The 14,415-nt window shown below is 45.1% G+C and overlaps 1 protein-coding gene across 1 annotated transcript; it reads right to left on the reverse strand.

Annotated features, from left to right (window-relative positions):
- Window positions 1–656: 656 nt before the first annotated feature.
- LOC132346705 (elastin) lies at window positions 657–12,858 on the reverse strand. Its single transcript, XM_059892169.1, has 2 exons — window positions 12,166–12,858; window positions 657–4,015 (listed from the first exon to the last, which is right to left on the reverse strand). The coding sequence occupies exons 1-2, from the start codon at window positions 12,479–12,481 to the stop codon at window positions 3,987–3,989; spliced, it is 345 nt and encodes a 114-aa protein (XP_059748152.1). The 5' UTR covers window positions 12,482–12,858; the 3' UTR covers window positions 657–3,986.
- Window positions 12,859–14,415: the final 1,557 nt, after the last annotated feature.

Here is a 14,415-nt window from a genome sequence, read left to right on the forward strand (position 1 = left end):
GCAAATGTCGATGCCGGGGAAGGCTTTTAATGTTATTGATAGTTTATTCAAATATGCCGGAGTGGTCCCATGGGGCCTGAATCACTACTGTTGCTGAGGAATAAGCCACTTATACAGCAAGACGGTTGGAATGCTCAGAACTAAGTGCTGGCTGTGCCTTAGTCGAAATGCCCCTTCTCAGCATCTATGACATAACCAGAGGGCAGTAGCCCTTTCCAGCCACAAGAGTGCCATGAAAGCCAGTGCACGGAAAGGCTTCCTTTAAGAAAAAACAGAAACCAAAACCCCACAATCTTTTAAACAGGGAGTGCTGTTTCAGGAAATGTTAATAACTGTGATGGTTGCAGAGAATACCGTGGTCCTAAGGTTTGTTCTTTCGGATGTATCACATATCTTCCCTGAGAGGACAAGAATGTCAGAGCATTGACCAGCAGGAAAGAAGGGGGAGAAGAGATATGTCAGGACTAAAGGCAGGCTTGAAGCTGGGGGAGAGAGGAGCAGACAGGACAAGCAGCTGCCCACGGTGGCCGGGGAGGAAAGGATGGATGTGCATGCACACAGGCGTGTTGAATGCCCGGCAATGTCAAGGCTCAGTGCTCCTTGATGGAGAAGGTATAAGAACAAAAACATGCATGGCTAGAGAATGGTGACTCTGATTCTTTTTTTTTTTTTTTAATTGGGGTATAGTTTCTTTACAATGCTGAGTTAGTTTCTTCAGTACAATGAAGTGAATCAGCTGTGTGTATACCTATATCCCCTCCCTCCTGGACCTCCCTCTCAATCGCTCCCCCATCCCACCCCTCTAGGTCCCCACAGAGCACCGAGCTGAGCTCCCTGTGCTACACAGGCAGGTCCCCACTGCTATCTGTTTGACACGTGGCAATGCACACACGTCCATCCCTATCTCCCCGCTCATCCTCCCCTCTCCGCCCCCACCCCCCTGTCCACATGTCTGTTCCTCACCTCTGCATCTCTATTCCTTCTGGCCATATACCCTGAAAAAACCATAATTCAAAAAGATACATGCATCCCAGTGTTCGCTACAGCACAATTTACAATAGCCCAGAACATGGAGGCAACCTAAGTGTCCACTGACAGATGAACGGATAAAGAAGATGTGGTAGATATATACAACATACAATGGAATATTAGCTATAAAAAAGGAATGAAATTGGGTCATTTGTAGAGACGTGGAGTCTGTCATATACAGTGAAGTAAGTCAGAAAGAGAAAAACAAACATTGTATATGAGCGCCTGTATGTGGAATCTAGAAAGATGGTACAGATGATTCATTTTTTAAAAGTGTATTTGTATGAATATACATACACAGAAATACACATAGACTTGTGTGTGTATATAGTTTTTTTTTTTTTCCACAGAAGGGTGGAAATTAGATGGCAGACTGAAACAGAGGAAATAGTGTTTAAAAAAGAAAAGAGTATCAATTACTTAGAACTTAATGTGAAGAGCTCTGATGGGTTTTTGGAAAATCTAGATAGATAAAAGCAACTTATAAAACACCTTGCTTAGTACCCTCCACAGTGAAGGCAGGAAAGGTTTCAGAGACATACACTCAAACTGTAGGATCATAACGACAGGCTGCTTGCTCGTCTGTCTGATAACCAGATTTTGGCTACCTCATTGCTCATTAGGCTCTGAATCAGGGGGATAAAAGAAGAAACTCAAATCAGTGCATTGGTGAGCAGCTCTAGTTGAAAGATGGACAAGGAGGAGATTTTAAACTCTCGTGAAGTTTGGTTTTCCACTGTGGGGTTTAATGATCTTGGGGATCTTGGCTCCCAGGGGAAGCAGTAACTGAGAGCCAGCTGTAGAAATGGGGAGGGAGTAAGTATTCTGAATGGCAGGTTTTTATCGGCAGATGGTCCTGGTTTTAAGAAGCCAGTTGGCAGGGCTGTGTATCTCCTGACCTTCACCCGTCAGAGGACGGGAGGCAGAAAAAGCTCATTTGCAGTTCCATGTCAGAAACGCCAGGGTGACACCGAGAACCTTCAGGAGATAAACAGCAGGAGCCTCAGGATGAGATGGATACTGGGCAGAGGCAGGAGTGCAGATGGAGACCTCACACTGTGCAAGTGAGGCCCAGCTTGGGGGCTTAAAAGCTCCACCAGGCAGACAGCATGTTTTGTATAGAGTTGGACAACGTCCTCGGCCTCGGGGCTAAGTGGAGGCCTTTCTAGTGTCCTGAAATACAAGGGCCAAGGTCTGTTGACGTTTGTCTAATAAATCTACGTAATGGTTTACTGTCATGGTGAGAGATTTGGGATAAACTGTGCTATGTGAAAAAAGCAGCTTATAAAACAGTATACTAAATGATTCAGTCTTGTATACATCTATAAACGAAAAAAAGAAATCTGGGAGAAAATATGCAAAAATGCAAACAGTGATAATATTTAGGAGGTGGAATTATGGATGGTTTTTATATTCTTCTATTTGCTTAACTAAATCTTTAAAATTTTCAACATTATCCAGGGAATGCTCCAGGCAAGAATACTGGAGTGGGTAGCCATTCCCTTCTCCAGGGGATCACCCTGACCTAGGAATTGAACCAGAGTCTCTGGCATTGCAGGTAGATTCTTTACCATCCAAGCCACCAGGGAAGCCCACTGAACATATTACTTGCATAATACAACATGCTAACATTAAAAATATATCTAATGTATTTTGTGCTCAGTCTCCTCTGCCCATGGAATTTTCCAGGCAAGAATACCAGAGTGAGGTGCCATTTCCTACTCCAGGGGATCTTCCTGACCCAGGAATCAAACCCCAGTCTCTTGTATCCCCTGGACTGGCAGGCAGATTCTTTACCACTAGCGCTATTTGGGAAGCCACAGGGTATTTTATACAAGTTAAAATGTATTACAAATGTATAAATGAGGTGTTCTATAAACATGACATTGGACTTGTGAGGAAAAAAAAAGTTATTTCTTAATTGATTTCTAAATACTTCAAAGTGGATGTACCAGAATCTCTTTAAGGTCTAGAGGAATACCCTGTAGGTTTCACTAGCTACAATATATTTACAAGAATGTTGACGGTCACTAACTACTTCAGACCTTGTAATTACATGTACTCTTTCTATATAGTTACTGCTTCAAGAGTACACCAGAGGTTGCCTATAGTTTTCTTCTTACTTGAGAAGACAACAGATACAGGACTCAAAGGATAACAGATGAAGATTCCCCAGTTCTTGACACTGGAGTGTTGAGTGAAAACGTGCCTTCTGTGTTACTTTCAGTGGATTTAAGTCTACTGTTTTGCTGAGGGGGTGAGGTTCCCACAAGGATTAAGGCTGCTCTGCCTCCCTCCATTTTTAAAGTGCTTGCTCTTCCACTTCTGCTTCCCTCACATCCAGTTACTCTACAGAAGGAAGAAAATATCCATCCAGGTGGAGAAGAGAGGGTTCTAGACGGGACTTAATGGACATCAGTAAAGAAGCTCCTGTGGACCTGTAACAGTGAACAGCTAGGAATGACTGGCTGCTATGGCAATGGGCTAAATTTTTTTTTAAACTTTATTAAGATTGTTTTCAAGTTTTATTTGGCTGCAGCACCAGAATCTTTGAGCTGCCGCATGTGAACTAGTTGCAGCACGTGGGATCTAGTTCCCTGACCAAGCACTGAACCTGGGACCCTGCATTGGGAGTGTGGAGTTCTGGCCACTGGATCACCAGGGAAAAAGACAGCAATGGTAACAGGTAACCACTGTGCACTGGGCTATAACGTGCTTGATACTTTATTCATATTCTCTTGCAAACGCAAACTCACCACCAACTGGCTGAGTATAGAAATGAACGAAAAAAAAAAAAAAGGAAATGAACGGCCCCAATTACAGACAAGGAAGCTAAGTCTGAAGGGTGTTAAGCACACCCCATGGGAGCATAAAGTCGGTGCTTCATCCCGGTCAGATGCTCCAGGTTCTTCTCTCAGCCTCTTCACTGGGTATCAAGGTCACCCAAAGCAAAACAGTTAACCTCTTTGTTGTTCAGTTTCCTCATCTGCAAAACAGAGACAGTAACAAGGTTGACCGCCCAGGGGCTGTATGAGGATTAAACGGCATAGGGAGACAACAGAGAGCCTTTAGCTGGGTGTCAGCCACACAGCCCCCTCACTGGGCAATGATGCACTTCTCACTCCATGACAAGGGGATGGCAAGCCCACGTCAGTCTGAGTCGAAGCTCTTTCCACCCCCCAGACACAACTGATATAACATAGCCACTGCTCAAGGGACCTCCCAACCTCTGTTCTGATCCTTTCGATGGGCTGGAAGGTCACTGTCCAGCCACATGCAATACTCACAGAGACAGAGCTTCTACCTCCACTTCCCACAGAGATAAGAAAAACAATGCTGGAGTGGACATGTGATGAGAATTGAGAGCAGATTTCAAACCCTAAACTACTGTTTCAGATAAGTGCACTTTTAAGGCATACAACTAAGGCAGAGACACTGTCTAATGTGCTACTAATACCTCCAAGGGTCCAAACTGTAGCCTTTTATGAAATTTGTTTCTATTGTCTGGAAAAACAAGAGAAGAAAATTCTGATACGTAATTCTGTCTCAAGTGGTTTCTGAATAAAGCCCTTACTATTGAGTGGTGTTTCAAGGATGGTTTCTGTTGTTTTCTGGTTTTTAGGTGTTTTGTGTGTTTTTTTTTTTAATTGGAGTGCAATTATTTTGCAATGTTGTGTGATTCAACCAAATGAATCAGCTATATGTATACATATGTTCCCTCCCTCTGGGACCTCCCTCCCACCCATCTAGGTCATCACAGAGCACTAAACTGAGCTTCCTGTGCTTTATAGAAGGCTTGTTTGTTTGTTTGTTTTCCAGTAGTGCAACAAATGAACAAGCAGTCAGTGGATACAGAATTCCAACTTCCCAATTACTTCTGATCTTTGATCTTTGTCAAAACACAAACTACGCCTTTAAGTGGTAGTGATTAATGTATATGTTTTACACTCTGGGCCTATCATGCAATGATCTCACATTTGTACATCAAGGACCAAAACATCTGCTTCCCTCCCTCAACCCCTGGAATGTGTGACCAGGCCACACATCCCATATTCATATCAACCCCTGACATATTTTACGTATGCTTCCATTAGCCATGTTCTGTCATGCTGCCTTTTAGGACGGTTTTATTATGGATCATTATTTAAATGATTATCAGGTTTCTATATTCTAATGTATTTGTCTTATAAGATGACATGAATATTCAGGAAAGTCTTCACTGCTTTCAGACTTGGGATAGAAAAATGACTCTGCTTTCTGTCTGTCCATTCCTCCTCCTCTTCCTCGCTTTTCCTTTTTTATTAATAAGACTTTATTCTTTCAGAGCAGTTTTAGGTTCACAGCAAAGTTGAGGGGAAGGTACAGAGATTTCCCGTATATTCTCTGTCCCCGCACATACACGGCCTCCTTCACTGTCAACCTCACCACCAGAGTGGGGACATTTGTTACAGCTGATAAACCCACACTGACACTTCATAATCACCCAAAGTCCATTATAGTTAATGGTTAACGGTATGGTTCAGCCTCTGTGCTGTCCATTCTGTGGGTTGAGACACACGCATAATGACATGTATCCATCATTATGGTATTTCTTTTTTTCCTCTCCAACGTTTAACACTTATCAGAAATTAATGCAGTATTTGCTTAAGACCAAAATGTAAATTATTCTCTTTCTTACTGTTTTCTCTTCAAGCTATTGTTCTGTTGTTCTAGCAAGCTTCCTTAGGTAACTGAGTCTTTTTTCAAAAGCTGTATTTTGTATTTGTATGTGTTAAGCTCCCTAAATAATCTGAGTCAAAATCTGTATTTTCTATACCATTATTTTTAGTCTTCCTATCTTACAATCCAATATTGTAGAATTTTAATAATGATCACTCACAATACATTTTTTAATTTGTTAAGGAGAGTTTATCTTCATGACTTCCATTCTTTAAAATTTCAGGTTTGATATCCTTGATTCTTTATACTAAATGATTTAGATATGAAATCACAAGGTATTTTGTGAGGATTTCTATTCATAAGCAATAAGAATCTTGGACCAAAGAAGGATGGGAATACCTGTGTCAACCAGTCAAAGGATATTTTTTAATTCAGCAAGTAATCATTAAGCCCCTGCCATTTGCAGGCACTTTCCTAGGCTCCAGGGCTGAAGAGATCAGCAGGGAGATGCCTCTTTCCAGCCACTCCCAGAAGAGAGCAATTCAAATTCACAAAGGTTAAAGTTAGAACATAGTTACCAAGAATAGCTCCAGGAAGGCTGTCCCTTCTCCCCGCAGCCTTCCATAGGGGGTCTCACTTAAGAATCAACACAAAGAAAGAGGTCCAGAAAGCCAAGGACTCCCAGGGAGCGCTGACATTGAGTAACACCTGAAAGCAACATTCAGCTTGATGTAATTGTCCATTACATTTCTTGGCCGATTCACATATGTCTGCATATTATCTCATTCGACTGAATATTCCATTTTCACATGGACCTAATTCATGTAGGGAATCAGGTTAAAAGGCCATAAAAGCCTGGATTATGAAATGTATGTGAGGTTGAGACGTAATTCATCACCGGAGTGGATAAACCCAAAGACCATCCTGACCAACGTCAAATCCAGGTCAGCAACTAAGCCAGGCAGAAATGCTTTCGCTGGCCAGTTTTGGCTACCATCACTACTTTAACTAAAGAGTTATGACATCAGTGTGGAAACACAAAGGCAGAGCAGCTGTGTGTTCCAGTGAACACATTTCTGCAACTTCCATCAACACAGATGAGCTCCTACACAAACACAAGAATGATGTGTGCAAAGTCACAGACTAGGAGGAATTGCACGCAGAGGGCTACTGCACAGCTTTCACTACAAAGGAATTACCCTTCTTACATGAAGAGACTGACCTCCTGCTTATGTTTTCATGATTATTTCTTAACATGCATGGTCAAGATTCTAAGAAAAAGTCATAGGATTCTGAACACGTTATAACCATTAATCAGCCACATAAAGAAAAGTCAAGAGGCTGCCCAGAGGAAGGACTCATTTACTTCACTGTGGGTCCAGACACGCCATCCTCAAACACCCCCGTTTTCATTATTAACAGCAATGCCTTGAATCTAAACCCAGGTCCATCCCACTCACTGCCTTCTCCATCAGTGTCCTCAAAGCGGACACTTGTCAGTCAGGTATACGTGAAACATTCTACGCTTAGACTTGTTGCCACCACACATCCTATAATTGCCTTCAAATAACTCTCTCCAGTGACATTCTTTTCTGTGTATGTAAACCATCTGCTCATCTGATCGATATTGCCTGCAGCTGAGAAGAAAAGGATGCTTCACGTTATTTCGAGTAACTCACCTTTAGCGATCGACTCCTGAGCACACCACTCACCTACACTAAATTCACTTTCCAACTTCAATTTCACTCTGACAAACAACCTGGGGGCTCAGCCGGTAAAGAATCTGCCTACAATGCCAGAGACCTGGGTTCAATCCCTGGGTCGGGAAGATCCTCTGGAAAAGGGAAAGGCTACCCACTCCAGTATTCTGGCCTGGAGAATCCCATGGACAGAGGAACCTGACCCCCAGTTCATGGGGTCACAAAGAGTCAAACATGACTGAGCAACTAATACTAACTTTTTCATGCTTCCTGACTCTTACTGATTTTCCAAATCCACAGTGAATAAGCCCCCAATATATAATTACCTTACAGATTTTCAGATCTTAAAGCTGAAGATGTATCTGCTTAAGGGTTCATTTATGTTTTTAGAGACTTGGGTTTTGTCTTTGTCCTGGGTGGTTCATCTTTCATCTGGGGGTCCTCTGGGCAGTGTACAGTCTCTCATTTTTTTGCTCTCTCTCAAGATGAACAGTGCACACCTGATACAGTATCCAGCACAGTCTGACTGTGAGCACGGCTGGACCATCTGGCACCACAACTTGGATTTAATGAATGTTGACTGGATGAGACCATGTGTCACATCCTGAGCTAGGCAGCTCCGCATGCTTGGCTGCACCAGAGCTGAATCCATTAGTTGACTATTAAAAAAATCTCCGGGTAATCAACCAAGCCTTTTATTTTCTGTATCCTGATGTTTTGACATCTCGGGGTGGGGAGGGGGTGCCTTGAGGACCCTGGAGGGAGTGCCCTTCTCAGGCTGAGCCAATTCCTAAAGATAAAAAGACTGGCCTTCCCACAAGCCTTTCATATGCAAACCAGCCGATCCTTAGGCCACACTCCTAACCACCTCCTTATTGGCTCTCTCACTTGGGCCACTCTCTGCCAGCTCTCATCATCAGCCTTTGAAGCTTGGAGTTTAACAAAATGACTGACTCTGTGAATGAAAGAATGAATGAAAACATGCAAGATGGTAGGTAGGCAGGTCAAGTTCCCCAAACTAAGTGGGCACAGATTAACATATTTCATTGATAAGGTTCATTTTTTTCCCCCGCAGTTTAATATCTCTGAAATCAGGATGGGTCTTAATAAGGACAGTATCTTAAAATGACTGACAACTTGGCAGTAGTCACAGCACAATCATCATTTCCCTGTATTTGCATCAACTTGGTCACCGCTATTCATTTTGTCATTGCTTCCACTAACAGGCATCGTTGGTTATTCATTTTGTCATTGCTTCCACTAAGAGGCATCGTTGGCATTGCACGTATTCTGTTAAATTGCCATTTAAATGGCTTTCAAAAAGATTACACCATGATTTGGCACTTAAAGATGTTACTGTGTGTACACCAAGGCAAACAGAGTAGTGGGGTCTAAATATTCTGTTACTAAAGGAAACATTTGTCTTTGTTTAGTGTTTCCACATTACCTTGCAAAGCAAAATCCAAATGCTTAACTAGACTGAAGGAAAACACAGAAGAGGAATCTGTGTTACAGTTCGTAACTAAGACATATACAAACTGATTGCCTATCACACCATAAGCAATGCTACTGAGGTACCAGCAGTAAAAAGTACCACAACTGATGGAAAAGATGAACCTTGAAAGCTGTGAGATGCTAGCATGACAATTTCATGCAGTGTCTTCCTGGAAGACCACTGTTAGAGTGGCAAGTCATAATATAATTGGCAGTACTTTTTTTTCCTCCCTGTATAAGAAAAATCATGCTATGTCCTACATTCTGATGACATTCCCAATTTGATGAAATACAGAAATAAAGATGGGTTGCCAGTTAATAAGAGGTTTTAAAACCTGAATAGAATGCAGAGTGGAAGTTTGTTGACTGTGGACACTTTTAGGTTAGTGAGGTATCTGTGTGCTCCCAACTTCAGGTTGGCTGTACCATGTCAACCATCTGGTACAGTTTTGCAGATCCCCAGTCATTTAAAGAAGTCGGCTTCACTCTTTCTCCCCGCAAATGGTTTCGGTACATTTCCCATTCCGGTGCGAGAGTGACAATGAGTACACCTCATGTTCCACTTTCTCAACTTTAATTAGTGCTGCTCCAGTTTTCCACAGTTTAGAGCTATCAGAGGGGAGGTGCAAGGGCTATCTTCTAGACTGAAACCTCACCACACTGTGGGGGATGGAGTAAAATGATTAGACAGGAGAGCCCATATGAAATCCCAAAGCACGCACACAGGACTTTGAGATGCTGAACACTAAAGTAACATGAGTAAAATGCCAACTACGAGGACAGGCTTCCAGGCAGCATATGGTCACAGCTCAAAAATGCATTTATCTCTTTTTAGCCTTAGTACTGCAAACCATTTCAGAACCAGAGGAGAGTTGAAGACTATAGCAAGGGAGAGAACAGACATACATACAACCCGCCTAGGGAAGAGAAGTGATAAAAGAGTAGCTGTAGATTATAATAAAAGTCACTTTTTTTTTTTTAGATGTATCTTCAAACTCACTATCACGACTGTGATACCATGTTTCCAGACCCTTCACCCAGGTGAAAACTGCCTCAGTATAAAAGTGAGTAATCAAATCAGAAATAGGTGATCACCTCCGTCCATCACGAAGACAACCAACCAGTCATAGCGTTTCTATACTGCGAATACATTATCTTTAACAGTGCTGACAACAGGCCACCACACACACGGCATTTGGTACTATTGAGAAGGCCTGCTTCCTGCCCCTAGGGTCTTTGGGTGAGTCTCCTTTCTGGTCAGTAGAGGAGAATCCAGGGGTTCCCTGGACGAATACCATCTTCCCCAGAGACCTTGTTTCAGTCTTCCGCTGTAAGTAGGCAGGGCTGTGTCAGGAATTCTCTGACAGTTGGTACAGGAGGGTGAGTGTGTCCCTGTGAACACCACAGGGGAAGCGTGGCTGCCAGCTGGTGGGGTGTACTTATCTGTGCAGACTTAAAATAGACCTGAATGGCTGAGAGGGGAGAAACTGCTCCTTAAGCAGCAGAAAGGGAAAACACTCATCTGCCTTCTGGAACCAAGGTATTAGGAAGGGGAAGGTGTTTATATGTTTGGAGATTGCCATCTGACTTACATCCTGGGTGTAGGGGAGTGGGGGTACTGTGCGGAGCCCATGATGTCAGTCCCTGATGTCAACCCCTGATGTCATAGTGGCTGGGCACACAGTGGTGGGCTCCCAGGAGAAGACACTCCATAAAGGGCTCTGACCCAGGAGGTCAGGAGACGCAGTCTATGTTGCCATGCTGGGATTTCCTAGTATATTATCACACGGATAACTCTCTCCCTAGAGAGTCCAAGAGATAGCATAGGTTAGTGGAAACGAACACCAGGCAGGAAGTCAAAGACATCCAGGTTCAAATTCCAATCTTGGAAGACTGCAAAACTCTTTAAATCCTAAAGTAGGGGAAGTGACAAAAACACATCAGGGTGACTGTGAGAATCAAAGTTACATACAAAATATCTAGGACACCTGTATGCACTATGTATATGCTGTATATATCGTGTCACCATGGACGAAGGAGGTTTCCTGCTCTTTTGTATGTAAACGTTCTTATGGAAGTGATGGGACCTGGTGAAGGCAGAAACAGTGTGGACCAGAACAAGAGGCCAGTGTCCGTGGCTAAGGCAGTCTGCAGATACTGAAGGTATTATGAAGTTGTCTTATGGTATGAATACTCTCGGTAAGAAATAAAGTACCTGTGAGAATCCACACGTATGATCAGGCTGATGAGAATGAAACAGAATTCAACACACACTTGTCGACATCTGCTCATTTCAAGTCCCTATGATAAACACATGGCCACCTCTACTCCCAGCTACAGTGACGACAGACTGTTCCTACAACCTTGTGTAAAACACAATACTAACTCTATTTCTCTGCATTTGAGGAAGTTTCATCAAAGCAAATAATCCACATGGAAACCCATCTTTTTCTGAAGGCTGAAACTTTTTCCCATCGTCAAGTGAATCAGTGCGTTCTGTATTCTTTTTTTTTCCCCACCCTGCACCCTGAGAGATGGGCCACAGCTTCTACTCCCGTTCCTGTGCTCCACACCCCAGCACGCTGGAGAAGCCAACTGTAAGCCTAGTGGCATGAAAAAAATATTCAAGATGTGACACAGAAGGAATCACCGGCAGCTCCAACACACTGTTCAGGGACCTTTAATTAGAAGGTGCGGGAGACTGAACTACTACCTTCGGCAGAAGCCACAGCAGGGGTGGGGGGTGGGGGGGGCTCTGGGTGCCTGTCCCCTGCTCCAGTTGGGGTAGGGGGGAATCCCCATCGAGGAATTCCCTCGGGGAAGAGCCTGCGTCGGGAATGCTGCTGGGGGGAGAGTGGATGTGGGGAGAGGTTAGAAAGTGGCCTGGGTTCCCGCTTGCCCATATGCAGGTCACGGGCGTTCCCGGCAAGGACGACCTGCCTCCCCTCTACCGGGGCGCGCCTCAGGGACCCCCGAGTCCGGCTCGGCGCGTCTCAGCACCAAACTTTCTCCCGGAACGAGACCTCTTTCGAGCCACGTGGGGTGGGAAGGGAAGGGGTGGCAGGAGGATGGAGGGCGGCAGGGCCGCCAGCCGTGCCCGGGAGAGAGCCCTCCTCCCTCAGCCCGCTTCCCTCCGCCGCCACCCTCTTCCTCGCGGGGAAAGCTGCCCAGACAGCGCCGCCCCGCCCGGCCCCACCCACCCCGCGCCCCAGCCGGGGCTTCACAAAGCGGCGGGGCCGGCGCTGCGCCGCCCGGGGGCGAGGGGGCGAGCTCCGCGCGTTACCTTCAGGAAGAGGTCGGGACACCGGCGCCTGAGGAGACCCGCCGCATCGCCCGGACGCAGCCGCCGCCGCCGCCGCCGCGGGAGGCTGTTCCGCTGCGCCGAGACCCTGTGCTGGCAGGGGCCCTGCGCCGCAGCCGCCGCCGCCCGTGCTCCCCGCGCCGCGCCGCGCCGCGCTTGCTGTGCCCGGGCTCCGCTGCCCGGCGACCGCCACTGTCAAGCGGAGCCCCGCCCCCTGCGCGCCCGGAGAGCCGCGGCCCTCGGGACGCGCGGCCGCCCGGATTGGCTGCCAGGCCGCTGGCTCCGCCCCCTTCCCCATGGCCGCGCCCCTCCCCGCGTCCGTGGCGCGCGCGGCTGCCGGCTCTCTCCCAGGGGCGCCGCGGAGGGTGCGGTCCCGAGCTGGGCGAGGCTTCCTGCGGGCGCCGCGCGCGAGAGACTCCGCTCCTGGGCTCTGCAGTTTCTCCTTGGCCCGCCCAGGAATAGACACCCACAAAGGGAAGAAAAAGAGAAAACGTTTTCTCTAGGGCCCTTCGCGGGGAAGGCAGCGGCTGCAGCAGTTCTGGTATGAAATCTTAATTACAGGAAGACGTGTATTAGGAAGCCTATTGGAATTATAGCCAGAGGGGTTTTGCTTTTTTTTTTTTGTTTAACCTCTTGCACAGTCCAAACTTCTTCATTTTTAGGAGGAAACTAAATCCAGTTCAACAACTTACCCAAGGTCACAAAGCAAGGAGATTGATTTTGTACTTCTTCGCTGAATCAGAACTGCTTCTGCTCTTATGTCTCAGTCGGGCACAGAGATGCGTTCTAATAGTTGATGCTGTGTACACAGTGTAACAAGAAATTAAGAATCCATAGAGACAGAAGGTAGATTAATGGTTGCTAGGGGCGCGAGGCGGGTTGGCGAGTGACTGCTAATGGGTTGGGGTTTCTTGAAGGTGACGAGACTGTTCCCTCAGTTTGTTAGTGGTGATGGATGCACAGTTCTGAATCCACTAAAAACCACTGCATTATATTAATACACATTGAGTAAACTTGTGCAAGCTTCCCCACTACCTGAAGTAGAGTGTTTCTATGAAACCTTTCATAAGCCAAAAGGGCAGAAAGCACAAAAGAATTACCTTGGGGCACATCTTGCTAATGAGCACACAAAATCAATCAAGATAAAGCACAGATGCTCACAGACTTAGTTCAAATCTATGGCAGATTGATACCGAGATGCCCAGTATAGTTGGGGGCAGGAGGTGGAGCTTGACACTGCCTCTGTATACTGCTGCTGCTACTGCTAAGTCGCTTCAGTCGTGTCCGACTCTGTGCGACCCCATAGACGGCAGCCCACCAGGCTCCCCCGTCCCTGGGATTCTCCAGACAAGAACACTGGAGTGGGTTGCCATTTCCTTCTCCAGCCTCTGTATAAGCTTGCTGCAAATCGAGTGCTGAGTGCTATTTTTGCCTTTTGCCTTTTACATAAAAGCAAAAACCCTCTTTGGATTTCTTTTGGTGATCGAAAACGGTAACTAATGTGGTTTTTTCATAACAAGTGATACCCAGTAAACTTTTGAAAAGCTGAGGTTACCTGGGAATTACATCTCAGTGCTCTTATCATAAAAAGTCTTTCTTTAAAGGGAACTTTTCATTTACAATTTGTAGATCATGGATTCAGTATTCTTAACCCCTCAATTTATTTTTTTTCTTGTCCCACTTAGCTTAGGGTCAAGTCTACCAAAGCAAGAGTTTCCATATCTTCATCACCATCATAGCTTTGACTCCTGGTCTTGATCTTAAGATAAATTAACTGATGACCGTTCGCAAATGAACATATAAAAACTTCCACAGAAGGATCCACAGGCCAATTCCATTCCAATCAACAGACCCAAAAGATACAATTTAAATGAAGTTCTAGAATAATTTTAAGATGTTCTTATTGACTCAGGAATAAATATTTGCATGTACACATATACATTTGTTCAAAAAGGCTGTGTAATTAAGTACAGTGGATCATTCATAAGTTCACTCACAGGTTCTGTTCCTCTTTCCCTTTGGAATGTGTACTTATAGCTTTCCTTTCATTTTTCAGAGCATCACAGTTACCTTTCTATATTGTATATTATTGGGAGAGATTCCTCCTGGTAATCTCCAGTCCCTCCCCATGCCTCAGGGAATTGACTGGGAGCTCTAAGGCTTTGGAAGGTCTAAGGACCTTAGAGATTTTCTAGTTATGCAGTGACCTCTTCCTGTCTACAGGTTCTGAAT

The sequence above is a fragment of the Bos taurus genome, chromosome 12 (assembly GCF_002263795.3).
Source record: "Bos taurus isolate L1 Dominette 01449 registration number 42190680 breed Hereford chromosome 12, ARS-UCD2.0, whole genome shotgun sequence".
NCBI lineage: Eukaryota > Metazoa > Chordata > Mammalia > Artiodactyla > Bovidae > Bos > Bos taurus.